We start from the raw sequence: 25,643 nt of genomic DNA, 5'->3' as shown, positions 1-25,643 counted from the left end.
GACTCTTGGGTATCTCAGAGGCACCCCAGATTGGCAGGGGTGGGGGAGTTGCTTCCTTCTGCATTTCCCTCCATTGTTCCCTGACCCACTTCCGGGAATTCTCCCTGGGCTCGGAGGCCTGGACAACCACAAGGGAGGCAGAGGTCTGGCTTTTCTCGGCACCCGATGACCTGGCTGCTATTCTGTTCTGCTCAGTCCTAAGGGCTCCCAAGCTGGAGCTCCAGCTGCCATGGGCATCTCTCCGGTCCATGAGGCCTCCTTGGGCCCTGCCTCCCGGTCCCCAAGGAGAGAAGCCCCAGTGCTCCGGGGGATTGCACAGGGAACCTAGAGACCTGGGTTCTGGGGCTGGCTCAGCCATCCTCCTGCTTGAGCAAGTCACTCCCCTCTTTCACCCCAGTTTTCTCATGACGGACAGGGTGACTCTGGTCTGATGTCATATGGACTCACGTGTCGTCTACACCTACAGTCTGGTCTTTTTGACATTGTCTGGGTCCTGAGGACAATTCAGTCAACATGCTGACAGGGGCCTCCTGGCACCAACCCCTAGGATGGAGACACTTCAGGATCCCCAGCTTATTAAGTGATGGTAAAAAACCTGCTCCATGCTGTGAACACAATTGAGTGTTCAATGGAACACAATGGAACACAAATGAGAACTCACAATGGAACACAAATGAGTTTACATTCTAGAAAATACAGCTCCTAGCATTGTCGGGGGTTGGAACCCTGGAATGAATATTAATAAATCACTCTCCCCCTCTATCTACTTCTTTCAGGAAGCATTAGAAAAATTGACCTTGAGCGTATATTGCATTTACTGCCTTGCTAGCAAGGGCACGTGCCAGGCGACAGAGCCTGCTGCTTTGAAGAAGTTTGGAAAAAGGAGATTTTTCATTGTTGAGAAGCTTAAATGAGCAGCTAGGTTTCCATTTTAGTCTTTTATTATGATGAATAGACATAAAAGCGACCATATGAACCATTTGTGAGCATAGTTCAGTGGTGCTACGGGCATTCATGACATCAGTCATTCCCACCGTCCACCTCCAGAACATTTTCTCATCTAAAACTGAAACTCTGTATCTGTTTCAATAATAAATCCTCACTTTCTTCTCCCTGCAGCTGATAGCAGCCACCATTCTACTTTCTATGAATTTGACTACTCTAGCTACTTCATATAAGTGGAATCGTAAATATTTGTCTTTTTGTGACTGGCTGACTTCACTTTGCAGAATGTCTCCAAGGTTCATCTGTGTTGTAGCATGTGTCGGGATCTTCTTTTTTGAGACTGAATACTATTCCATTGTGTGGATGGACCACGTTTGTTTATCTGCTCCTCTGTTGATAGAAACTTGCTTATCTACTACTTGTTTATCTACTCCTCTGTTGATAGAAACTTGCTTTGCTTATACCTCTTGGCTATTGTGAATAATACTGTTATGAACACAGGTGTGTGAATATCTAGGTCCCTGATTTCCATTATTTTGGGATACAGATCCAGAAGTAGAATTGCTAGATAATATGAGAATTCTATGTTTAATGTTTTGAGTAACCGCCGTGCAGTCTCTCACAGTGGCTGCGCATTTGACATCCGCACCCCCCTTGCACAAGCATTCCAGTTTCTCCACATCCTGGCCAACACTGGTGATTTTCCTCTGTGCGCAAGAGTGTGTGTGTGTGTGTGTGTGTGTGTGTCACAGCCATCCTAGTGGATGTGAAGTAGCACCTGAGTGTGAGTAGTCAGTTTTAAAAATCACCTAGTTAGGCTGAGATTGCAGTTTTATTTCATAGGGTCATAAAAATCTAGATTCCGGTGTTTGCAGAGACCAGAAGAGAGAGCCCAGATGTCAGGTGTGCTGTTCATCCATCAGGGAAAAGCAGTTAAGAAGCACACCTGTGGCTGTTCGCCAGCCTAACATGGCCTTGTGCCCTGACAGTAATGTGCAGGGTAAGTCCAGTTCCCAGGGAGGCAAGCAGAAGTCACACACAGACACCAGGCGACTCACTGCCCCTGGGTTCCTGCTGCCTCTATAGAGAGGCAGACCACTTGGTGAGCCCGTCTGCACTCTGTGAAGGGAGCGTGTGCCGACCACCGTGCTGCTGACACACCCTTTCCTAATAGCCATCCATGTGCCCTGCCCCTCCTGTCAGTCAGAAATGCAGCCTCTGGCGTGTGTGGTGTGGATCGTCCAGGGCCTCTCAGGATTGGGGCCTGTTTCCCCTGCCCCAATATCCTTTCCTCCCTGTCCCTGAAGACAGGAAGGTTTCTTTGCTTTTCATGTACAATCACTGCTTGCTAAGCCCTGGGATTCCAATACAGACAGCCTGTGTAGGCGTGGGTTGTGTGGGCTGCTGGGGCTCAGGGGCAGTGTGAGGGTGCTGAGAGGTGGACCTGGTGGGCTGTCAAGTGCTCGTAGGAAGATAACCCTTCATCTCTGGGGAGGCGTGGCTGGGCCTCTGGAGAGGGGCAGGAAGGGGTCAAGGTGGACTTTGGGGAAGGAAAGGTGTCTCTTAACCCTTCCCATGCTCAAGTATTTCCCCAGAGGCCAGGCCTTCTAGGGATGGAGCATGGTGGTGACTGGGTGTGGGGGTGCAGGGGAGCCCTTGTGGGGTGCCGGGTGATCGTGGGGTCTAGGCAGACCAGCTTTGTCTGAGTGGTGGCAGTGAGGGGTCTGGCCGAGGAGCCGGGGTGCATGAAGCTAGTTTTCTGCATTCAACTTCTCTTTCCTCTCAGGTTCCTGGGGGAAGCCAAGGTCCCGCTCCGGGAGGTCCTCGCCACCCCTAGTCTGTCCGCTAGCTTCAACGCCCCCCTCCTGGACACCAAGAAGCAGCCCACCGGGGTAAGTGCCCATCAGCCTCTGCCAGGTCATGGTCCGAGGCACTGCCAAGTGGCTTTCTCTCTGGGCTTTGCCATTCAGACCCCAGATACGTGTCTGACTTCAGCTCCCAGGAAGCAGGCCTGGCTCTCCCCGATCAGAGCTTGCAGTGTCTGGAGGGGCCCCGGACTGAGGGAGATGGGAAGGGAAGAGGGAGTCTTGAGCCCGTCTGCAGCTTGGATCACCCCTTGGTCTGGTCGTGACTGTCTGGCCACCTCCTGTCCCCCGTTTCCTGGTCAGCCTTGGCTCTAGACCCCCTTGTCTCCGTGGCAGCCTTCCCTTCCTCCCTCACCGCCGAGCCCTCTTCTTCAGACTCAGAATCTCTGAGCCATCTGGGTCACAGAGCATGAGGGAGGAAGGGAAACAGCCCTCTCCCCCGCCCACCTCGACCCTCTTCCTTTTCCCCCCTTGTTCTTCCTGCCCCTCCCCTGGCCTCAGCGCTCCCCCAGTCCAAGCAGACCGTTCCCAGCCCTCCTCTCTGCCTGCTATTTTTAGTGAGCTAAATATACCCTGCTGGGTTCTCTCTTCCTGATAGAATTCCTGACCTCCCCTGTGGGTCAGCCCCGCCTCCCGGGATGTACCAGGATCCAAAGGATTGGAACGACTTCCTCCCCGTGAGGCCTAGGGGATTGGGCCCTGACTTCTCTCAGGCAGGGCGGCTGCACTGCCCTGGGGTGGGTGTGTGAGGCCCGGGCTTCTGGTTGGCTGGGTGAGTCAGGAAGTGGCCGTTCTGGGCAGAGCTCTGAGTGGAACGAGACTGGATGCTGAGACCTAGGGAAAAGGAATCGCTGGAACCACATAGTCAGTGGCTGCCCCCATGGCGGCGCAAACCCGGAGCTCATCCCAGACCCTCTGGTGGAAGGGCCGTGGCTGGATCTCCGGTTCATTGAACTCCCAGTCTGCCGCCCTCACGGTGCTGGACTTTGCTCCTGGGCATCTTAGGCTGGGGATGGCCGGGCTGCTCCTTTCGTAGGAGATGTCACTTTCCAGCAGAGTCCATCCCTCTGGACTGACTGGCAGAACGTTCTGGCCCAGAGCAGTATCCACCAGGCCTGTCTCTGTCACTCCTAGTCCCCTCTCATTCTCCTTTCGGGCCCTCTAGTCTCTCAACACTCCCTGTGGTCAAGGAGGACTCCAAGGAGTTCCAGAACTACCCTTTCAGGGTTCCCGAGGAGGCTCAGACCCAACCCTCGAGGCACAGAACACAGATGGAGGGATGATGGGTATCAGTCAAGGCAGCTGGAGAGAGAAGGTCTGGGGGTCAGGCTTGGCCCTCACTTCCAGCTCTGGCGTTTCCTGCCCTTTGGTCCCCTCCAACCTCAAAGTCCAGCCCCAAGTCAGAGCTTTCCAGAGCTTTCCAGAGCTTTTCCCTGTTCATGGGGCCGTGCCAGGCTGGAGCCATCCCTGCATGCCTCACTTCACCTCCTCCTGAGCTTTATTCCCATACTGTCTGGGCTTCACGCTTACCAGCTGGGAGCCTGCCGCCTTCTCTTCCCTGGCCAGGGGTTCCTGGCTGTCTGCAGAACTTTACATTCCTTCACCAACCATGTCTCCAAGAAGGGTGTGTGAGATCAAGGAGGTGGCAGATGGGTGAGAAGTGCTGGGTCCTGCCGGGTTGAGCCCCACTAGCTGAACTCGGGCTGGGAATGGGGTGGGAGACCCTCCTCCCTGCTGCCCAGGAAGCAGTTCTTATTTGTTCAGAGTCTAGGATCAGATTCTAGTCCATGTGACGGCATTAAAGTCACAGCGCAGCCCCAGACAGGTTGTACGACCCTTTGGGCTGGGGCTTTCCTGCCTGGGACCCGGGCTGGCTGCATGGCAGTGCAAGGCACGGATAACTGGCAGTGTGCTTGGCAGGGATGGAGAGCCAACTCTGAGGGTTCTCACTGGCCACTCAGTGAGACCTCATTTCTGAGCCAAGCCCAATCAGCAGAGCATGCTGGGCCCCCCATTTCACGGTAACTCAGTTGCCTCTAAGGGCCAAAGGCAACTGCTGAGGGCCTGTGGATCCTTAGGAAGCCCTGGCCGCCTGAGGGGCGTGGAGAGGCTGGGAGCCCCGCCGCAGGCCGGCGGTGCACCCCATTCGCCTTTTGCTCAGTGTTCTCACCTGAGTCCCTTTAGATATGGCAGGCTGGGCTGAATGCCATGGTAGACGCCACATCTACCCTCTGACAGCTGCTAGGTTGAAGGAGAAGACACTCCCCTGTCCTGGAGGAACCTCCAGGCCTTAAGGATTTGGGACACACACAAGGAAAGAAGCAGCATCCTCCCGGATGTATTTTAAGAGTAGCTCACTCTTAAAATGAGGGTGTGAACACATGGCGAACACTCAGTAGGCATCACCCGGGCCTTAAAGCCAGAGTCAGATCACAGAGGAGGACAAGAGCCCATGAAGCCCAGTGATGTGCGGGTCGGGGAGCCAGGAGGGCACTGCGTGCTGGGAGCAGGGACCCGAGGCGGGCAGAACGGTGTTCGGTGAGTCTCTGAGCCGTCTTCACGGGTGTGGAACTCCTGCCCACCAACCCCGTATCAGCTCAGGGCCACAGCTACCCTCTGCCTGCTTCTGGAGGTTGTCCGAGGGAGAGGTCGGTGAGGGCCAGGCACCCCTCAGGCCAGGCCTATCCACGTGGACATGTGTCAGGGGAGGTGAGAGCAGGCTGGTCTGGGCTTTGGTTTTGATGTGCTCAGTGCTGGTTGAGGAGGTAGGAGGCACACAGTGGGCTGGGCACAGCAGGGTGGGCGGAGGACCCCGGCACCTGGCCACACAGCCTGGAGGACGGTCACAGCCAGGGAGGGTCTGAGGAGCTTATTCCCTGCCCTGTGCCCTCTTAGTCTGGGGCCAAACAGAAGCCTCGAGTTCTGCTGATCTTGTTGACTGCGGGCCCCAAGGCAGCAGACAAGGGCGACGAGGTTACCCCACTCCAGGGCAGCGTGTTTGGTGGACACACGGTTGACTGACAATGGCCTTGTTGGGGGAGAACCCTGCAGTGCTGCTGGGCTGGACAGCTGAGGACCCGGGCTCTCAGGTGGGGTCCCGTGATGTGGAGGACCTTGAGGAAGGTCCCGCTGGGAACTCTAGGCCTGGGTCATGTGGTCTGGGAGATCACAGGGCTCATATACATCCTCCAGAAAGAAAATCTCAGCTCTGTCTAGAGAAGGAGACAGGGGCTGAGCTGTGATGTCATGGTGAGGGTACAAGGTCCCGGTCAGGGGTAGATCCCACAGACATGCCCAGTTTCCCTTAAGAGCCTCAGCAGAGCCAAAGACCTTCGGTATTCACCACCAGATCCTGCAGCTGTGGTCTCTGGGGCCCCTTCCCGGTGCTGAGGTCTGTTCTAGACTCTGAGCTCCGGAGCCTCTGGATGGGCAGGGATATCCCTTTGGCTCCCTGATGGGCAGCTAGAAGATGGACCTGCCTCTGTGCCAGAAGTCTCGAGGGCCCGGGTCACCAGGATGGTGCCAGTTCTTCAGGAGATTGGTGTGGAGCTGTTGGTGTAGAAACACCGGAGGCTCAGGAAACCCCAGGAGGGGCTGCCTAAGTGGTCTCTGAAGCCCTCTCTCTGGAGAGGGCTGCTCCTGTCTGCATCTTGCTGACGGCTGCCCCTGAGTCCCCATGCTGAGGAGCTGTCATTGGTGGGGAGCAGTTACAATCCGGCAGCCCCTCTCACGGAGATGGTGTATAGAAGCCCCCAGGTGGTGTGCAGTGAGTGGATAGCAGGGTGGGCCCCTAGAAACAGGAAGAGGTGCTCTTCCAGGGGATCTGATTCCAAGGTCAGAGACCCAAGGGCAGCCCAGGTGTGGCCCCTTCAAGTTTTTGCTGAACTCTCCTCACCTCACTGAGGTCCACTCAGACTGCTTGATTTAACGTTGCTGATCTTTCTTGCTCTGGTTTACTTTTTCTTTTCTTTCTAACATGCTCTGTACTTTATGTATTTATTTTGTATATTGTTTATTATCTGTCTTCTTTGCCAAGACATCAGCTCCATGGAGGCAGGGGCCTTTGTCTTATTTGTGGAAGTGTCTCCAGAATCTTGAATGGTGTGTTTGGTCCTGGCAGATGCCCAACACACTGGCACTCGCACATGCAAGCACACGCGCGTGCACACACACACACACACACACACACACACACACACACACACACAGAGGTAATGGATACGTGAGTTAATGAATGAACAGGTCAGGCCAGAGACATCACTCCCCATCTTTCAGATGTGGACCCAACTCAGGCCAAATCAAACACACACCTCACACAGGCCTGGCCTCTGGGGCCGTTGCACAGAGCATTGCACCCATAAGGGTCTCGTGCTTGGCTTCATTCTCTACTGTTTCCATCTTGAAATTCTTAGGACTCACTGCATCCTTGACCTCCTGGGCTCAAGTAGACTCAAGTGATCCTCCTGCCTCAGCCTCCTGGGTAGCTGGGACTACAAGCGTGTGCTACCATGCCCAGATAATGCTTTATTTTGGAATAAGGGGCTCTGTACTTTCATTTTGCGCTGGGCCTGCATGTTATGCAGCTGGTCCTGACCTCATGCTATTCTTGGAGGGCCGGAGTCAGCATAGATGGGTGGGGGCTTTATTTGTCTCTGCCTAAGGAGATTCCTGTGGCTATTCCTAAAAAGAAGCATATTTTTAAAACCTTTTATTTTGAAATATTTAAGAATTAGACAAAAGTTGCCAGGCCGGGCATGGTGGCTCATGCCTGTAATCCCAGCACTTTGGGAGGCTGAGGTGGGCGGATCACAAGGTCAGGAGTTCAAGACCAACCTGGCCAACATGGTGAAACCCTGTCTCTACTAAAAATGCAAAAATTAGCTGGCCATGGTGGTGCGCACCTGCAGTCCTAGCTACTCAGGAGGCTGAGGCAAAAGAATTGCCTGAACTGGGACCCGGGAAGCAGAGGTTGCAGTGAGCTGAGATTGCATCACTGCACTCCAGCCTGGGCTACAGAGAGACTCCATCTAAAAAAAAAGTTGCCAAGTATGGTACAAAGAGTATTTTGCCCTGAGCCATTTGACATTAAGGTGCCAAACTCCTGGCCCACCGTCTGAACTTTAGTGTGCTATTCTCCAGTTAAGAACTTTCTTTCTTCCTTTTTTTTTTTTTTTTTTTTTTTTTTTTTTTGAGACGTAGTTTCGCTCTTGTTGCCCAGGTTGTAGTGCAGTGGTGCGATCTTGGCTCACTGCAACCTCCGCTGCCTGGGTTCAAGCAATTCTCCCGCCTCAGCCTCCCAAGTAGCTGGGACTACAGGCGCAGGCCACCACATCCAGCAAATTTTTCTATTTTTAGTAGAGGCAGGGTTTCATCATATTGACCAGGATAGTCTCGATCTCTTGACCTCGTGATCCGCCCACCTCAGCCTCCCAAAGTGCTGGGATTACAGATGTGAGCCACCGCGCCCGGCCAAGGGCTTTCTTCTCTGTAACCACAGCACAGCCTTCCAAAGGGTAAAACTAACATGGACAGGGCACTTTCATCTAATCCCCAGGCCCCATTCAAGGCTCATCCATTTTCCCACAGTGTGCTTTGTAGCAGAAGGATCCTGCGAAGGCACATGTGTTGCGTCGAGCTATTTTGTTACTTCAGTTTCCTTCCGTTTGGAATAATTCCTCAGTCTTTCTGTGACTTTTATAACCTTGTAGCCGGATATTTTTTGAAATTTAGGCCAATTATTTGTAGTATGTCCCCCACTTTGGTTTTGTCTGATGTTTCCTGTGTTCAGATTTAGGGTGTGCATCTTTGGTGAGGATGTGACACAACTGACGCTGTGTGGCTCTCTTTGTGCCCTATCAGGTGGGATGGTTGTGATTCGTTTTCTTCCACACTGTTAACTGTGATCACGTGATTGCACTAGCATTTGCTGGATGTCCCACTCATCATTCGTGCACTGCCCTTTCTCATGTCAGAATTTTGTGACTCTGGCTGGGCGCGGTGGCTCAAGCCTGTAATCCCAGCACTTTGGGAGGCCGAGGCGGGCGGATCACGAGGTCAAGAGATCGAGACCATCCTGGTCAACATGGTGAAACCCCGTCTCTACTAAAAATACAAAACATTAGCTGGGCATGGTGGCACGTGCCTGTAATCCCAGCTTCTCAGGAGGCTGAGGCAGGAGAATTACCTGAACCCAGGAGGCGGAGGTTGCGGTGAGCCGAGATCGCACCATTGCACTCCAGCCTGGGTAACAAGAGAGAAACTCTGTCTCAAAAAAAAAAAAATAAATAAATAAAAAATAATTTTGTGACTCTGTAATATCCTCTATGCCATCTAAACTTTACCCATGAGTTCCATGAGCTGCTATTTTATTATTTTTATTTTTATTTTTTTGAGATGGTGCCTCACTCTGTTGCCTGGGCTGGAGTGCAGTGGCACAATCTTGGCTCATTGCAGCCTCCACCTCCTGAGTTCAAGCAATTCTCCTACCTCAGCCTCCTGAGTAGCTGGGATTACAGGGACATGCCACCACGCCCGGCTAATTTTTGCATTTTTGTAGAGACAGGGTTTCACCATGTTGGCCAGGCTGGTGTTGAACTCCTGACCTCAGATGATCCAGCTGCCTCAGCCTCCCAATGTCCTGGGGTTACAGGCGTGAGCCACCCTCCCCAACCTCCATGAGCTGCTTTTGTTTTTGTTTTGAGATCAGTCTTCCTCCGTTGCGGTGGTGTAATCACGGATCACTGCAGCCTTGACCTCAGGGGCTCAAGTGATTCTCCCACCTGAGCCTCCTGAGTAGCTGGGCCTACAAGTGTGGGCCACCACGCCTGTCTAATTTTTTATTTCTTTGTAGAGATGAGGGTCTCACTATGTTGCCCAGGCTGGTTTTGAACTCCTGGGCTCAAGAAATCCTCCTGTCTCAGCCTCTCAAAGTGCTGGGATTATAGGCATGAGCCACTGCACCTGGCCATACCCAGTTTTAACATGACTGCTGTTTCTTGGTTGAATTTATTATTGCTTTGATGATTGCTAAATAGTGATATTCTCAATTATTTTTCCTGCATTAATCAGTTGGCATTTGGTAGTCAGAAAAAGCTTTTTCCTTTCCTATTTCTTTATTACAGTATGGATTTGTGTATTTCTATTTTATTCAATTGTTTAACCTGTTACTGTCATTATGTATTTTCATGTTTCTGTTGTCCCAGATTTGGCCTGTGGGAGCTCCTGAAAGTTGGCTGCTGTGTCCTTTTGACATGTTTTTACATTACATTATGTTATTTATTTATTATTTTATGTTTTTGAGATGGAGTCTTGCTCTGTTGCCCAGGCTGGAGTGCAGTGGTGCGATTGACTCATTGCAACCTCCACTTCCCGGGTTCAAGTGATTCTTCTGCCTCAGCCTCCTGAGTAGCTGGGATTACAGGTGCATGCCACCATGCCTGGCTAATATTTTTGTATTTTTAGTAGAGACAGGGGTTTCACCATGTTGGCAGGCTGGTCTTAAACTCCTGACCTCAGGATCTGCCTGCCTCAGCCTCCCAAAGGATTACAGGCATGAGCCACTGTACCCAGCCTCTTTTGATGTGTTTTTAAAAATCATTCATTCATTGAGCATTTCCTTCCTTTCTGGCACAAGAAGATGGTCCAGGCTCATCTTGTATCTTCCCTGCCCTAGCCCTGGAAGTAGTTCTTTCTCCAAAGAGCCCAAATTACCTTTTGCTGAAGTGGAAGAAAGTCCTAGGAAAGTTGTGAAAAATATAAATGCCAAGGCCCACCCTAGACCTACCGAACTGGTGCATCTCAGGGAGTCTGGGCGTCTGGTGGGGCGTCTGCGCAGATGGGAAGGCTCTTCCCCTCCACGGGTTGCAGGAGCTGAGGGGACTGGCTGCTCAAGTGGCGACACCCGGTGGTAACTCAGGAGCCCCAGGGCAGGTTATGGCCAGGCCTTGGGTAAGGGAATTCAAGGGTCTCAGTGGCCTTTGTCGACCTCCTCCTGGGTCTCCTGGGATGCTGAGCGGGCTCTCGCCTCCTTCCTCAGTGTTCTGAGCCCTGTTTTCCACCAGTGCTGCTCTCCCTTAGTGTGGCTGTCCCTCCTCAGGCTCCAGTCTGGAGAGTTCAAGCTCAAGAGCTGAGTATGTCAGGAGCTTTGAGGCCCTTCTGTCTCGGGACTGAGTTGGCTCTGGGAGTCCCTTGATGTCCCTAAGGTCATTCGGCAGAAAGGTCCCGTGAACTATGCCAGAGCCACTCAGAGGGACATTGTGCTTCAGTAAAAATTGTGTTTATAAAGGGTTTGTCAAAACCTGGGGAGAGTTATTGCCTGACATTCAGTAAAAGAAAATTATTTTGCATACAGCAGACCTGTCTGTTGTTTGTTTGAAAGACTGGAGAGAGCTGGAATGCAGTCAGGGAATTCTGGACAATTGGTTTTCTTTTGCATTTTTCCTCCTTAGGCTGTCTGTGCTTCCCACACTTTCTTAGAGTATCTGTTGCTGTAATTTGAGAGAATGGCTGCCCAGGAGGCTTGCTGGACCCTCGGTGCTGGGGCGGGGCTGGGCGGGCTGGGGAGCAGCCAGGCTGCAGAGCCTGATGAGGTCGAGCCGTTCCCAGGTTCAGGGCGAGGGTTGGGGTGGGATGGGCACATGGGCAACCCGACCTTGTCTGTGAGGGGTGTCACCAGTCCCTCTCCTCTCCAGCTGCTGCAAGCCGGGACAGCTGAGGACGTGGTGGGGGGCAGGAAGGAAGAGGGCTCGGCAAAGCTGGCAGCACCCTGAGACCCTCTCAGTGCGAGCTGTGGCCTGAGCAAAACTGCGTTGTCCCTGGACAAGTAGGGGCGAGCCATTGACTGAGCAGAGCGGCCAGAGGGACATTTTCCTTTTGACAGGCTGAGTGGAGAGTGGGAGAACCCTGCAGGAGAGGGTGGATCCCTGATTCATTTGCAGATGCTCACCATGTGCTGCGTCAGCTAATCTACTCTACATTTGACCTGTGAGGAAGGTCTATTGCTATGACTAACCCCAGTTTTATGGATGAGAAAACTGAGGCTTGGGGAGGTCACAGATCTTGCCTAAGGTCACACAGCTCCTGAGTGCTGGAACCTGACTCCAGATTCTCTGCTCTGAGCCACCTGACTATGCTGATGGGACCCTGGGGGTGGCTTTGCCACAACTCCCTGCAAACCTGGCCTTTACCAGAGCCATATTACTTGGTGGAGGGATGCCAGAAAAAGGGAAGCTGCTGGCAGGCAGTGGTCTGAGGCCAGCGCACTAACCCATCCCCCACGTGTCGTCTTTTCCAGGCCTCGCTGGTCCTGCAGGTGTCCTACACGCCGCTGCCTGGAGCTGTGCCCATGTTCCCGCCCCCCACTCCTCTGGAGCCCTCCCCAACTCTGCCTGACCTGGATGTAGTGGCAGGTGAGTAGCCCACGGTAGCCTCGCTGGGCCCTGGGAAGAAGGCCGGCAGTGCTACTTGAACCTGGGAGCTGGGACTGCAGGGAGGCTTCCTCGCCTTCGATGCCTTCCCGAGGCTGGGGGCGGCCCAGACCTGGAGAGGAGAGGGTGCAGTGGGTGGGAAGTCCCGAGGGCTGCCTTCTGCTGTGCAGAAAGAAGGCATAGCAGGCACGCTCCCTCGGCTGCTGCTGGGAGTAGTGTGAGGAGGCCTCCCAGCCCCAGCTGCCCCGGGACGGGGCTGAGCCTGGGCTGGGTGTTCTCAGCTGTGTAGCTCCAAGAAGGGTGTGTGGGGACGGGGCCTGGCTCAGGTGATACCTGAGGCCCACAGACTCCCCAGAACCAAATGCTTCCCTGCTCTGGCACCCAGCAGGCCTTCAGTAATGGTGTGTGACAAAAGCACTAGCTTTTTTTTTTTTTTTTTTTTCCTTGAAAGAGCCCTGAGCTGAACTTTGGGCTTCCAGTCCTGCCTTTGACACTGAGTTGCTGTGTGACTTTGGGCTGATTACTCTCCCTCCCTGGGCCCATAGATTGTTTGTGAAGGGAGCAGACTAAATTAGCTAAGTGCTGTGCCTGTCTCAGCTCTCTTCACGTGCTTCTGCCAGGCTGGTCAAGCGAGGACCCAGCCTGGAGTAGCTGGCTCACCAGTGGTGGGCCCGGGCGTGGGAGCCTCCATGTGGTCTAGCCTGCTGGGATTGGGAGGAAGCTATGTACCCAGCCCAGCGGGCACTTGCCCATGAGAAAGACTCGAGAGTTTTTCTCTTAGTGAAGGGAGCTAGAGGCAACCCCAGCATTAAAAACTGAGCAGCCCCTGTCTCGGGTGTGCCCTGTGCCTGTCCTGGGGCCAGCCCAGCTCAGGGCTCTGTGGTGAGGTCGGCAGAGCAGAGCCGTCTCACTGGGGCTCAGCACTGGCCAAGCTTAGAGACTGGAGATCGGCCTGGACTGGAGTAACCTGGTCACCCTGAGCTTGCAGCTGCAGTGGTCTCAGGGGAGGAAGGAGAGGTGCCCCTGGTGGTGGAGGGCTGGATGCTCTGGGACTGTGTTGAAGTGACAGATGTGACAGAGTCAGGTGCAGGCCAATCAGGGGAGGCCCCTGGACCCTCCTGGGAGGTGGTGAGAGGGGACAGGTCCCACTGGGCTTGGCAGCTGTTTCTGAGCTGTCTCTGGCTGGGGCAGGTGGGGAAGCCAGGGTTGGGGCTGGGGATGCAGTAGGTTGGTTTCTCTCACCCCAACCTCCTCCCTCCCCTCCCGGGGTTATGCCCTGCCCACAAGACAGGCGGGAGACAGAGCCGGGCCGAGACTTGGTCCCTGCTCAGTGACAGCACCATGGACACGAGGTACTCTGGAAAGAAATGGCCGGCCCCAACGGGTGAGACACGGGCCAGGGCTGTCCCGACCCCAGACCCTCCCTGTAACCGTCTCACTAGCCGCCACGGTCAGCTTGCTGGAGTGGGGCCAGGTGGCAGAGGACTCATCCTGCAGGACTTGGCGGGTGGGAGGGCTAGGGCCATTCTCTTTTCCTCCCATTGACTAACTGGACTGACTACTCTCAAGTTTCAGCTACTGGAAGCTCCTCTTCTTTCTACCTTATCCATCCTGGCTCACTGATGGGGAGAGCGCGGGGAGAGGAGGAGGGGGTGGGTCTTGGTGCCCTTATCTTTTAGATCTTCTGCCCCCTGGGCTGGGTACTTGGGGCAGGGCCAGAGGGACCCAGGCCTCAATAGGGTCCTCTCCTCTTAGACACAGGAGGAGAGGAAGACACAGAGGACCAGGGACTCACTGGAGATGAGGCAGAGCCATTCCTGGATCAAAGCGGGACTCCAGGCCCAGGGGCTCCCATCACCCCGAGGAAACCACCTTCGCACCCTCCTCCCTACCCCGCCGGGGTCAAAAGAAAGAGAAGTACGCCTGCACCTAGAAAGCTGCTGTCAGACAAACCACAGGACTTCCAGGTGATGAATGGACTTTCTCTGACCCCAGGCTCCTCTTCAGCCGTCAGCTGCTGGTGCCAGGCACCTGCCTGGTTTGTCCAGCTTCAGGGGAAAATGTGTGTGGGATCCTCAGGCCCTCCTGAGGGTGGCGGGGGGCGGGGGTGGGATCTGTAGTGTCCCTGGGCCTGGGCAGATGCTGAATAGGGAGTTCACATCTTGGGTCCTCAGAATAAGTCTGCCCAGCCCCGTGGTTTTGCACTGAAAAAAAATTACACTTAAAAAAAAAAAGTCACTGCAGAGATGCAGCATGTCTTTGCACCTCTGCTCTGTGTTCCTAACCAGGGTGTATCCAGCCAGCAAGCTCCTGGCTATTCAGGTGTGGTTTGTGTCCAGCACCTTCCGCATCATCTGGGTACTTGTCAGACATGCAGGGTCTCCAGGCCCCACCCAGACCTGCTCTACCAGAATCTGCATTTTAACAAGATCCCTACATCGAAGAAGCTCTGTCTAACATCTTGTTTCTCCCTATATCTATTCCCTGCATAGAGGCATGCATTTTTCTGAGAGTCATGTGGAATTTGAATTTGTTCAAGCTCATCACAGAATAAAAACTATTAATATTAACACTTTGACACATTTTTATCCAAAATCCATCCCATTTTATTTGCCTTGTAACTTTGGTCCTTTGCTTATCTTTTTTTTTTCTTTTCAAAAGAATTTTCTATTTTGATGTAGTCACGCAGTGATAGTTAACTCTTTACAACTTCTTTCAAGGTTAAAAGCAGGAAGCTTAAATCTCTGTAATACTAACTGCAACGAATCGCAAAAATATTTTTGTTCTAAATCATGGTAATTTAAGTGGAAGTCATAGCTCTAACCGTTTGCCCAAAGAGACAACATTCTAGCCCCCTTACTATGATTCCCCAAACATCTTCATATTGCCTTTTTCCTCTTTATGGAACTAACACACATTTATTTTAGAAAGCTTGGAAAATACATTAAAATGAGAAGACTAAAAATCACTCATCTATCTTCCCATTGCTGTTAAGAATATATCCTCCCATATCATGCAATTGGCAAAAAGATGTTTGGTCAATAAATAACAGCCGATTCAAAAGTAGAACCAGTAAATATATTTTTTCATAGAATTGCTTTGATATTTTAAAATTTCATATTTTAAAATATCTTACCTAATATTTGAAAGCATAGATGTTCTTGAAGTCTTCATTTACTTACAGCTGAATGGCAAAAATTCTCAATCTGTTTCTCAGAATTTAAGAAAGCATTGCATCTTATAAAGAATAAAGACTATTTCTGGGGTCACTTCACTGTGTAAGTTCGACCTCGGAGGGAATTGTCAATAAAGATATTCAAGCCACTGAAAAATGCCAGTGTCAGTGGGTCTCGGGTGGGCTTGTGCCAATGGCTGAATGACATGAATGGCGACTGTGTCTGCCCGCCCCTGGGGTTTAATGCGTGTAGCTGACAAGGGGCAGCCTGGCAGCTCTTCTGTGGAGCTATGGCATTGTATAGATGCAAGGGCCCTTGGTGGGAAAATATAATTGTTCATATAATGCTCTTCCTAATTCCTTTTTAATACTTTTCCCAAGAAGCCAGTGGTGAGACGGTCCCTGAGCTTTCTGACTCTTGGGGTGGATGGTGGGTGGTTCTTAACCCTTCTCCCTTCCTCCACTCTTTCCCCTCCTGACTTTAGATCAGGGTCCAGGTGATCGAGGGGCGCCAGCTGCCGGGGGTGAACATCAAGCCTGTGGTCAAGGTCACCGCTGCAGGGCAGACCAAACGGACTCGAATCCACAAGGGAAACAGCCCACTCTTCAATGAGGTGGGAGGCACGGGCCACAAGGGCCAGACCTTGGTGGGCCTTCCAATCTGGAAGCCCAATGCAGACATTGGGCAATTCATTCAAGTGTTTACATATGGCGCTGACCTGGGTGGTGAGATGTGCTGGCCTCCAGGGAGGTTATCTGTGGCACTGGAGAAAGGGCTCCTGCATCCCTGTCACCCTCCAGGGCCAGCCACCCACTCAACCCTGAAATCATCATGTCTGTGGGGCCAGGGGCGGAACACCCCAGAACTTGTCCAGTCCCCGGAGCTGAGCCCAATCCACATTTTCTGAGGGGACTCAACTACTAGGCTTGGATGCTTGGGGGCGGTGGTCCTCCCTCTCCCTGGCCCAAGGGGTCAGCAGGCACTGATATGTCTCCCTTTGCTCTGAACCAACAGACTCTTTTCTTCAACTTGTTTGACTCTCCCGCGGAGCTGTTTGATGAGCCTATCTTTATCACGGTACGTCTCGGCTGTCCGAGTGTTCTCTGAGGGCTGTATGTATGCACATAGGTGTCAGTGTGCACAGGTGTATGTGTGTGTGCATGTGCACGTCAGTGTGCATGCGTGTGTGTGCCTGTCGGTGAGTGTGTGAGTATGTAGGTAAGAGGGAGGTGTGTTAAAGCCTGACACCTAGATGATGTGGAGTAACTCACAGACATGCCTGCAACAGCTCAGCTGGGAGGTAGTGGCCGCAGGAGACCCCACTGCTCAGCAACCCCCCCAGGGGGCCAGGTCAGGGTCCTTAAATCACTTGTTGCAATGAACATTTAAGTTCCCAGCTTATTTTGTTTATCCAAACAGTGTGCCTGCTTCTGACTGAGATTCTCTTTCTCTGGGCCTTGGCTCTTCCCCCATCTCCTCTGAAAGGCACCATAGCCTAGTGGCTGAAAGTATAGGCCCTGGCAGTAGGCTGGATTCCAGCTCCGTCTATGCCATGGAGGGATTGTGTGTTTCTGTACAAGTCTCTGTGCCCCTGTTTCATTCGTGAATGGGGATGATGACAGTTTCTACTGAGGAGGTTCTTGTGAGGGCTAACCATTGCGTAGAACGATCTCCAGAATTGAGTAAGCGTGAAGTGTTGGCAGTTATTGTTTGGGAGGGAAGAGCTACCGGGTTGGCGGTGTGGGACACGTGCTCCCTGTGAATGTGAGTTTCTGGTGATCTTCCTCTGCAGGTGGTGGACTCGCGTTCTCTCAGGACAGATGCTCTTCTCGGGGAGTTCCGGGTAACGGTTTATTTTCTATGAAAGCAGTCAATTCACACTCCTCCCAATTGGTGGAGGCTCTGTAGACCATGGGCAGGGGCTGGCACTCCAGAGATCCTGTGCGTCCCTGCTTTGGGAAAACATAACTTCAAAAAACAACGCCAAACCCTCTGTGCAGCACTCCTTTCTTCCCAGAAAACCTCTCCACGAAGGTGGAAGAGAACGAAAGCACTTTTTATCATTGAAGAGGTCTTAAACCGGAGCAAGATGCACATCCCAGGCAGTGATCTGCTAAGATGCTGCAAAGACAGAAAGAAAGCCCACGCTAATTTAGCCAGCAGGTCCAACCCGTTGCACACTACACACATTCTCAAGAGAGGCCACTCACACCGAGTTCATCCCAAAGTCACCCGGTCATCGGGGTGACCATCTGTGTTAGCTAATTTACTGTATCCAGAAGACCAAACACAAATCAAACTCTTGTGTTGATTTTTGTATACTATGACATTTTTATACTAAAGCTGACAAAAGGCTTATCTAGTTTCTTAAAAAGATGCATTTCAAAGAGACAGGGCCAATATAATAAATTTACAAGTTTTCTAAGGTAAGTGTTCTGACAAAAAGAGAGGGGAGGGCAGTTCTTCCCTTATTTCCAACAGGCAGAACCAAGCCCCTTATTTGTAATTTGGATGTTCCCCCGCCTCGGGGCAGGCAGTGTGAGGTCTGAGTTCGGGCAGCCCTCCTCTTCATCCTGACCATCTTGGGCCGGTGAGACTGGCGCTCTCGGCCCTGACATCACTCTCACTCTGAGCTGGGGGTGGGGTTCAGATGTGGATCCCTGGGGGATGGAGAGGCAGAGGAGAGAGGGGAACCCTGCCCCAGGCCTCCTCACTTGTCCCAGACAGTCCAGAGGTGAACAGTCCTGTTCTGAGAACCAAGAACCAATGGATTTAACAGATTACATAGAGTAAAAGTAACTAGTAATCGCGCAGACTGAAGGAGACCTTCACAGTGTTTCAATGTAATTTAATGTAATTCTTATACATTTTCTCATTTTGAAAATTCCAAGGATTTATCAAAAGAAAAGAAAAAGCACAGGCTTATTTTAACCTCTCCCCTCTATCCAAGTATATCATGCCTCCCTTCTTTAAATTTGTGTTTTAAATATGAATTTAAAATAAGGGTCTTGGTTCTGCCTATTGTCATAGCAGTTACCTTAGAATTATTTCTTCTGCCCAATAAATAATTACTGGGAGCAGGTGCAGTGACTTACGCCTGTAATCTCAGCACTTTGGGAGGTAGGGCGGGCAGATCAATGGAGGTCAGGAGTTCAAGACCACCCTGGCCAACATGGTGAAACTCCGACTCTACTAAAAATATGACAATTAGCTGGGTATGGTGGCGAGTGCCTGTAATCCCAGCTACTCGGGAGGCTGAGGCAGGAGAATTGCTTGAACCTGGGCAGCAGAGGTTGCAGTGAACTGAGATTGTGCCACTGCACTGCAGCCTGGGTGACAGAGCAGACTCCATCTCTAAAAACAAACAAACAAACAAAAACCAAAAAAAACACAAAAACAAAAACACCAAAAAATTGCTGGGTTGGACCTTCGGGCTAGATTAGCAGCTAAGATTTCTTTGTGTTTGCCAAATCTTCCGGAATCATTGCCTGTGGGAAGAAGTCACAAGATAAAAAACTAAGTCTGTTTACCTGGAGAAGCATTATTTAAAAGAATGGGCTTGAGCCTGAGTCATTCTGTAACAAATTAAATCTTAATTATGTTTTGAGTCTCTTTACCTTCTTGTTCTGAAAACTGAAGGGTTAAGTCAAAAAATTATTTTATTTGTATCTAATTTTAAAAGTAATCTATTATTTAGAAAATAGATGATGTTTTTAGAGCTGTTTTAGGTTCACAGCAAAAACAGAGTAGAATGTACAGTTTCCAGATACTCCGTGCCCACCCTCCCCCGCCCTGCCCTCTGCAGCTTTCCCCACCATCTTCATCCCAATACTCTGTGGATTTTTAAATAGAAAATTGTAAAACACAGGAAGGAATAAAAAATGAAATAAAGTCATCCAAACCTACCATGCAGGGATAACATAGTTCCATTGTGTTGAATTTCCTTTCCTTTTTTTTTTTTTTGAGACGGCTTTTTGCTCTTGTTGCCAGGCTGGAGTGCAATGGTATGATCTTGGCTCACTGAAACCTCTGCCTCCCAGGTTCAAGCGATTCTCTTGTCTCAGCTTTTCATGTAGCTGGAATTACAGGCACATGCCACCACACCCTGCTAATTTTTTTTTGTTTGTTTGTATTTTTAGTAGAGATGGAGGGGTTTCACCATGTTGGTCAGGCTGGTCTCTAACTCCTGACCTCAAGTGATCCACCTGCCTTGACCTCCCAAAGTGCTGGGATTATAGGCATGAGCCATCATGCCCAGCCCCTTTTCCTCTTTTTTTTTTTTTTTTTTTTTTTTTTGCACATAAGCATTCTTCAGCAAACTGGGATCAAAATATATTTCACTTTCTTTTCATGTAGTATCAGATGGTGAATGTTTCCCTATGTTTCCAAATGTTCTTCAAAACCATGTTTTTAATGGAATCCGTATAATGCATCACACTTTAATGCTTCGGTGGCAAGAGTTTGATTTGTGTCTCCTTTCATTGATTGCAGATGGATGTGGGCACCATTTACAGAGAGCCCCGTGAGTTCTCACCACTTTGGCCGTATCCTTGCATTTTGGTTCTGGAGGCTGACTGGGGACACCCATTTGGGATCCTCACTGTCCCTCCTGGGGGGTTTAGAATCTAGAGGAGGAGTTTGATCTTGGGAGGGAAGGCAGGTCCTTCATCCTCCATGTGAGACAGGCCCTCGGGAGGGTGTCACGCTTGCCGGTGTCTCCATTGGCCCATTCGGGAAGGACAGATCTAGAAGGCCCCATTACTGGACACTGGGCTCACAGCAGACAGGGACAGGTCATTTGGGTGATGAGCCAGGATTTCTCTCACCCTGGTTTCCATTCTGTTCTGGTTCCGTCCTGAAGGGGAAGAAAATGGCCTTGGGTTTGGCTCTGCCAGCCTCTTACAGGAGTTTCTGTTAATATTTCTGATTCTGACCACATGAACACTCAAAGTACCTTTTGATTCTAGAATCTGAGTCCTGCACTCATGGCCCAGTGGATGAGTCCTTTAGCCCTCCTGTGCAGTCTAGCCTGGGCTCCTGGGCGTGGCCACAGGCTGGGGGCTTCTGATTCTGGGCTCACCAGTGGATGTTGTCTCTCTTAGGGCACGCCTATCTCAGGAAGTGGCTGCTGCTCTCAGACCCTGATGACTTCTCTGCTGGGGCCAGAGGCTACCTGAAAACCAGCCTTTGTGTGCTGGGGCCTGGGGACGAAGCGCCTGTGAGTATGTTTCCCTGGGTCTTCCTACAGTCTCCCACACAGCACCTGGTGCAGAGGCGCCAAACCACAAACAAAGACTCTACTTTTTTTTCTGATTTAAACTAATATATGGTAATTAATGAGAAATGTAGAACATGTAGAAATGTATTAATAAAAAGATGAATCACTCATAATCTTACCACTCCAAGAGAGCTAGTATTATCTTATTCTTCCTACAGTCTCCCACACAGCACCTGGTGCAGAGGCGCCAAACCACAAACAAAAACTCTACTTTTTTTTTCTGATTTAAACTAATATATGGTAATTAATGAGAAATGTAGAACATGTAGAAACGTATTAATAAAAAGATGAATCACTCATAATCTTACCACTCCAAGAGAGCTAGTATTATCTTATTGCATATCCCTCTGGAAGGATATACACACATATTTTTCTTTTTGCAACAGTGAGCTTATTTTGTTTATATTATGACTTGAATTACATTGCCTAAGAATGTATTGTGACCATCTCTACATGTCAGTCATGTTAAAAGTTAGAGGTGGTAAGAATGAGAACAGTGTTGAGAGCAGGGGAGGAATCAGCATCTTCCTATGTCTGAGAAGAGGAGGAAAGGTTTGGAATCACCACTGTGGGAGAGGAATGAGGGGTTAGATGTAATGAAAGCGTTTCTGCATGAGAGCGGCCGCTCCGGGTTGGACGCTTGGTTTGTAGCGGAGCCACTTGCCTCATGGCGCTCAGTAGCGCAGAGCAGAAGAGAGGCAGGTGGGCGGTGGACGTGTTGGGTGGGGGCAAGCCAAGAGTGCTGAAGGTCAGGGGTGAGGTTAAGGTCAGGGCATCCTCAACATGGCTGATGGCACCATGCGGGGAGGAAGAGGCGGACAGGGCCCCCGGGGTCTCCTGCCATGCCTCGTGTCGCCCTCCAATCCTTACTGCACACTGGCCCCTTGGTCACCTGGACGTGCTGCTTGGATGACTGTGGTTTCTCTCTCTCCACTCAGCTGGGCCCTGGGTGCTGTCTGCCTCTTCTTTTTTCCTGGGTGGAGTTTACTCCTTATCTCATTCTCCTCATCTCCTTACTCCTGATCTCTCCTGGCTGTGTCCAGACTTTCTCACGTTTCCTAAGCTCCAACCTCAGCTGCCCTTAGAGAGGCGGAGCTGCACAGTGGTGAGTGGTGAGAGCTCTGGGAGCTCCCGTGGTCCTAAAGTCGCCCCCATCTTCATCTGCCTTCCCTCCCTTCCTCCGCTCCTCCCGCTCCATCATCCCTCCACCTCCTTGGCGGTGACCTCACATCTTCCACTGTCGTCTTTAGCCTCCTCTGTCTGATCTCTTCTCCCACTTGTCTTCCCTGTGTCCTGCTCCATGATCTGCACTGGGCTCAAGCTTCCCCAATCCTAAAACACCTCTTCCTTGGCCCATTTCTCCCCACCCCTCCTCTCCACTACTATTTTCTCTTTCTCCTACTGCTGGTCATCACCAGCTTCTTGAAGGGGTGCACCGCGTCCCGTTTTCTCAACTCCCTCACCAGCTGCTCATTCCTTCCTCTCTTCAGCAGGAATCCCACCACCTCCCCTCCCCGGAACCACTGGTGTGAGGTCACTCATTACCAGAGCTTTGGAGCTCTCCTCTGCGTTAGTCTGCGCCACTGCGCCACGGCACTCGATTCTGGAGCCCACGCCTTACCTGAAACTGTCTCCCCACTTAGCATTCATGACTCCCCCTATTCTCCCTGCTCCTTTTCCAGCAGGTTCTTTGAATTCAGTGTTGCAGTTCAGTCCCTGCCCTGTTCCTTTGCTGTATCTGCCTGTCACTGTTGGGGAGCCTGTCTCTTTCAGACACCCCCTGAGACTTGTACCTTGCTCTTCTCCAGCCTGGATCTTCTGAGCTCCAGACGCTCAGTTTCAGTTGCCTTGTCATCAGGCCACATTAGCACGTCCCTTAGGCCCCTCTAACTAATTGTAGGAAAGCCTGGTATGGTTTGCTGTCCACTCCCCCAACCTATTCCCCATCCTGTATTAGGTGACATCTTAGGAAACTGCATGGTTATCCACTTAGTCCCCCAAACCAGAGGCCAGAGTTTCATTCTTTACCCCTGAGTCCCCATGCAAGCAGTTGGCCGGTCTTGTTGGTGTGAAAACCTCAGCGCACGCTGCTTCTTTTTCCCATCCCAAGTCCAGAGTTTGAGGCCAGTCTCCCACTCTCTCTCACTTGGGTCTCTGCGTGAATTACCATATAGGTTTAGCTTGTGTTAACCCAAATAATAGATGTTCAAGAGGACAGATGTTTATTTCTCTCTCGTGAGCCCCACAGTCCAGAGCTGGCACAGACCCAGGCTTCTGCAGAGACTCAGGCTCCTGGTCTTCCTTCCCCTGTGATCTTCCTGCAGCCTCTATCACATGGCCCAAGAAGGTTGCTCCAGTTCCCATCACCACGTCTGTATTCCAGCCAGGGAAATGGGAGGAAAGGATGATGGAGGCCACGTCTCTTCCTTCAAAGGCATGGCCCACAAGCTGTACACATTTATGCTCAGGTCCCATTGACCAGAACCTAGTCACAGGGTCACATCTAACTACCAGGGACCCTGGAAACAAAGTCCACCCTGATGCTGTCCAGCTAAAAACTGAGAGTTCGTTTGGATTTGGGGGAACAACTAGCCGTTTCTGCCGCTCCCTGCTAAGTGTCCTCTGAGGTCTCCTAACCTCTTACGTTACCCTTCTCCACCTGTCCCCACCTTATCACCAGTCATCACTTTTAAACTCAGGGAGAATTATGTGCGATTCCGCTTACAAAACGTCCAGCGACTTCCCATTGCATTTAGGATAGAATTCAAAATCCTTAGCATGACATTCAAGGCCCTTAACATTTGACCTCAGCCTAATTTCCCAGTCCCACTTGCCATGATGTGTCTTCACGGGCCCCGTGTTGTGGCCACACCAGATGCTGTGACTTTACAGAATGCTCTTCCATCCCTCTTCAGCCTTTTCCCCTGCTGGAATGCCTTCCCTCTCTTTGCCTACCAAGAGCCAACTGGTTCTTCCAGACCCAGTTCAGACGCTGCTTCCTCCCTGAAGCTTCCTCTAACCAGCTTATGTGTCTGTCTTCATCACTGGGATTCAGTTTCTTGATGATGGGGACAATATCAAATATGATATCTTTTATCTTCCCTCTTGCCTATAGGGCAGGTCTTGTACACAGTAGGTGCTCAATCAGTGCTTATTGTCTAGGGGAATAGACACTTTTATGGACGCTTGAAAGATGATTGTTTTCTTCTGATATGAGCTGAGGAGAATAAACACAGAATGCATCCCTTTGGGCACTTCTGTGATATGGGCGTTCTGGGATGGAGCATTTTGCTGCAGGGATTCTGAAGGAGGTTTCTACCTGTCAAGTGTGGCTGAGTGCGAAGTGGGGTGAGGCTAGTCCAGGCAGCTGTCCAAGGAGTTGGCTGCTGGGCACAGCCTGACCTTGCTGTTCTCCTGTCCCTTCACTGCTCACTAGCCCAAGAGCAGCCACCAGATCTTTTGTCTGTTCCTCCAGCTGCCAACTTCCCCTCGTGCAAGGGGCTCTGCAAGAGTCGCCTCCTTGCCCAGATGCCTCCACCTGGTGCTCGTTGCCCAAGTCTTAAGCTGCGAAGCCTTTCTGACCCACTCCCCCACCCCCAGCCAGTATAGTTACCAGCCCCCTTGCTCTGTGCTCTCCAAGCACATGGGTTCTGCTTCCAGCCTGTGCTAAACCTCAGCTTTCTTATCTGTAAAGTGGGGGCAGTCTAGGACCTTATACCCAGAGCGTCATCTGTGGCCAGCAGCATGGGCATCACTTGGACACTTGTTGAAATGCAGGATCTTGGGCCTCACCCCAGACCTGCTGAACTAGAACCTGCATTTTAATTGGAATGCACAGCATTGGTCTAGAAGATGCTGATTCTCAGCCTCCTTTGCCAAATGGAATCATCTGGAAAGCTTTAAAAGCCACTGCTGCATGGGCACTCTTTCCCAGAAATTCTGTTTTAATTGGTCTAGGGTATGAACCTGGGCTCCCCAGGTGTGTCCTTTCTTTCTCTTTTTTTTTAATGGAGGTCTCACTCTGTTGCCCAGGCTGGAGTGAGGTGGTGTGATCTCGGCTCACTGCATCCTCTGCCTCCCAGGTTCAAGCAATTCTCCCACCTAAGCCTCTGAGTAGCTGGGACTTCAGGTGCACGCCACCATGCCTAGCTAATTTTTGTATTATTTGGTAGCGATAGGGTTTCCCCATGTTAGCAAGCTGGTCTCAAACTCCTGACCTCCCACCATCCGCCTTCCTTGGCCTCCCAGAATGCTGGGATTACAGGCATGAGCTACTGCACCCGGCCCTTCCAGATGTTTCTAATGTGCAGCCAAGTTTGAGACCCACTCAAGGCAGGTGCTATGAGGATTAAGTGAGAGACTGCATACACATCAATACATGTGGGATGTGTTTTCTTATTACTGTTCCAACCACAAGATATAGGACATGTGATTGGATTCACTCGCTGAAAGTCTGTTTTTCCTTCAAGATCGTCAGCTCCACGGGAACAGGGCACTTATTCACATCTTCCCCTTATTCCCTGCCATATTCACTGCCCTTCAGCACCAAACTGACATCAAATAGTCACTCAGTAGCTACTGGCTGGGTGGATTGACACATGCATGTTATTGAAGCTAGAGTGACAGCTCACTACGGTACTGTATTTTCAGTCACTACTGTACTATATTTTAACTTCGAGGCAGGGGAGAGTGGGAAGGAGACTAAGGTTGGTGGAATGCCTGCCGTGTGCCACATGCATTTACATCATTATTGGAGATGTTCCTCGCACAGTCCTGGGAAGTCTGTGTCATGGTCTCCACTGTGCCCAAGAGGAAGGTGAGGCTCAGGTGAAGAACCTTGCCCGAGACCACGTGGTCTTAAGTTGCGGAGCACCGTGTGCTTTATTTCAGAATGCAGCATCGATGTGAAGGTGGAACTCTTAGAAAAGGAAAGTAAAACGCTGTGGGCAGGAGA

General features: G+C 51.2%; 1 protein-coding gene across 22 annotated transcripts in view; it reads left to right on the top strand.

The window, feature by feature from the left end:
- DYSF (dysferlin) overlaps positions 1-25,643 on the top strand; it is a 231,458-nt gene that overhangs the window by 47,542 nt on the left and 158,273 nt on the right. For 12 of the 22 annotated variants that reach the window (XM_003922616.4, XM_003922618.4, XM_003922621.4 and 9 more), the window contains exons 4-12: positions 2,732-2,837; positions 12,103-12,217; positions 13,527-13,619; positions 13,991-14,202; positions 15,896-16,024; positions 16,426-16,488; positions 17,204-17,254; positions 19,903-19,933; positions 20,514-20,629. In XM_003922616.4, the coding sequence (XP_003922665.3) occupies positions 2,732-2,837; positions 12,103-12,217; positions 13,527-13,619; positions 13,991-14,202; positions 15,896-16,024; positions 16,426-16,488; positions 17,204-17,254; positions 19,903-19,933; positions 20,514-20,629 (916 nt within the window). The remainder of the gene's footprint in view (positions 1-2,731; positions 2,838-12,102; positions 12,218-13,526; positions 13,620-13,990; positions 14,203-15,895; positions 16,025-16,425; positions 16,489-17,203; positions 17,255-19,902; positions 19,934-20,513; positions 20,630-25,643) is intronic. The other 10 variants (XM_003922617.4, XM_003922619.4, XM_003922620.4 and 7 more) reach the window with 1 other exon arrangement.

Source organism: Saimiri boliviensis, chromosome 1 (assembly GCF_048565385.1).
Source record: "Saimiri boliviensis isolate mSaiBol1 chromosome 1, mSaiBol1.pri, whole genome shotgun sequence".
Taxonomy (NCBI): domain Eukaryota; kingdom Metazoa; phylum Chordata; class Mammalia; order Primates; family Cebidae; genus Saimiri; species Saimiri boliviensis.
This window is presented reverse-complemented; position numbering and strand designations above follow the sequence as displayed.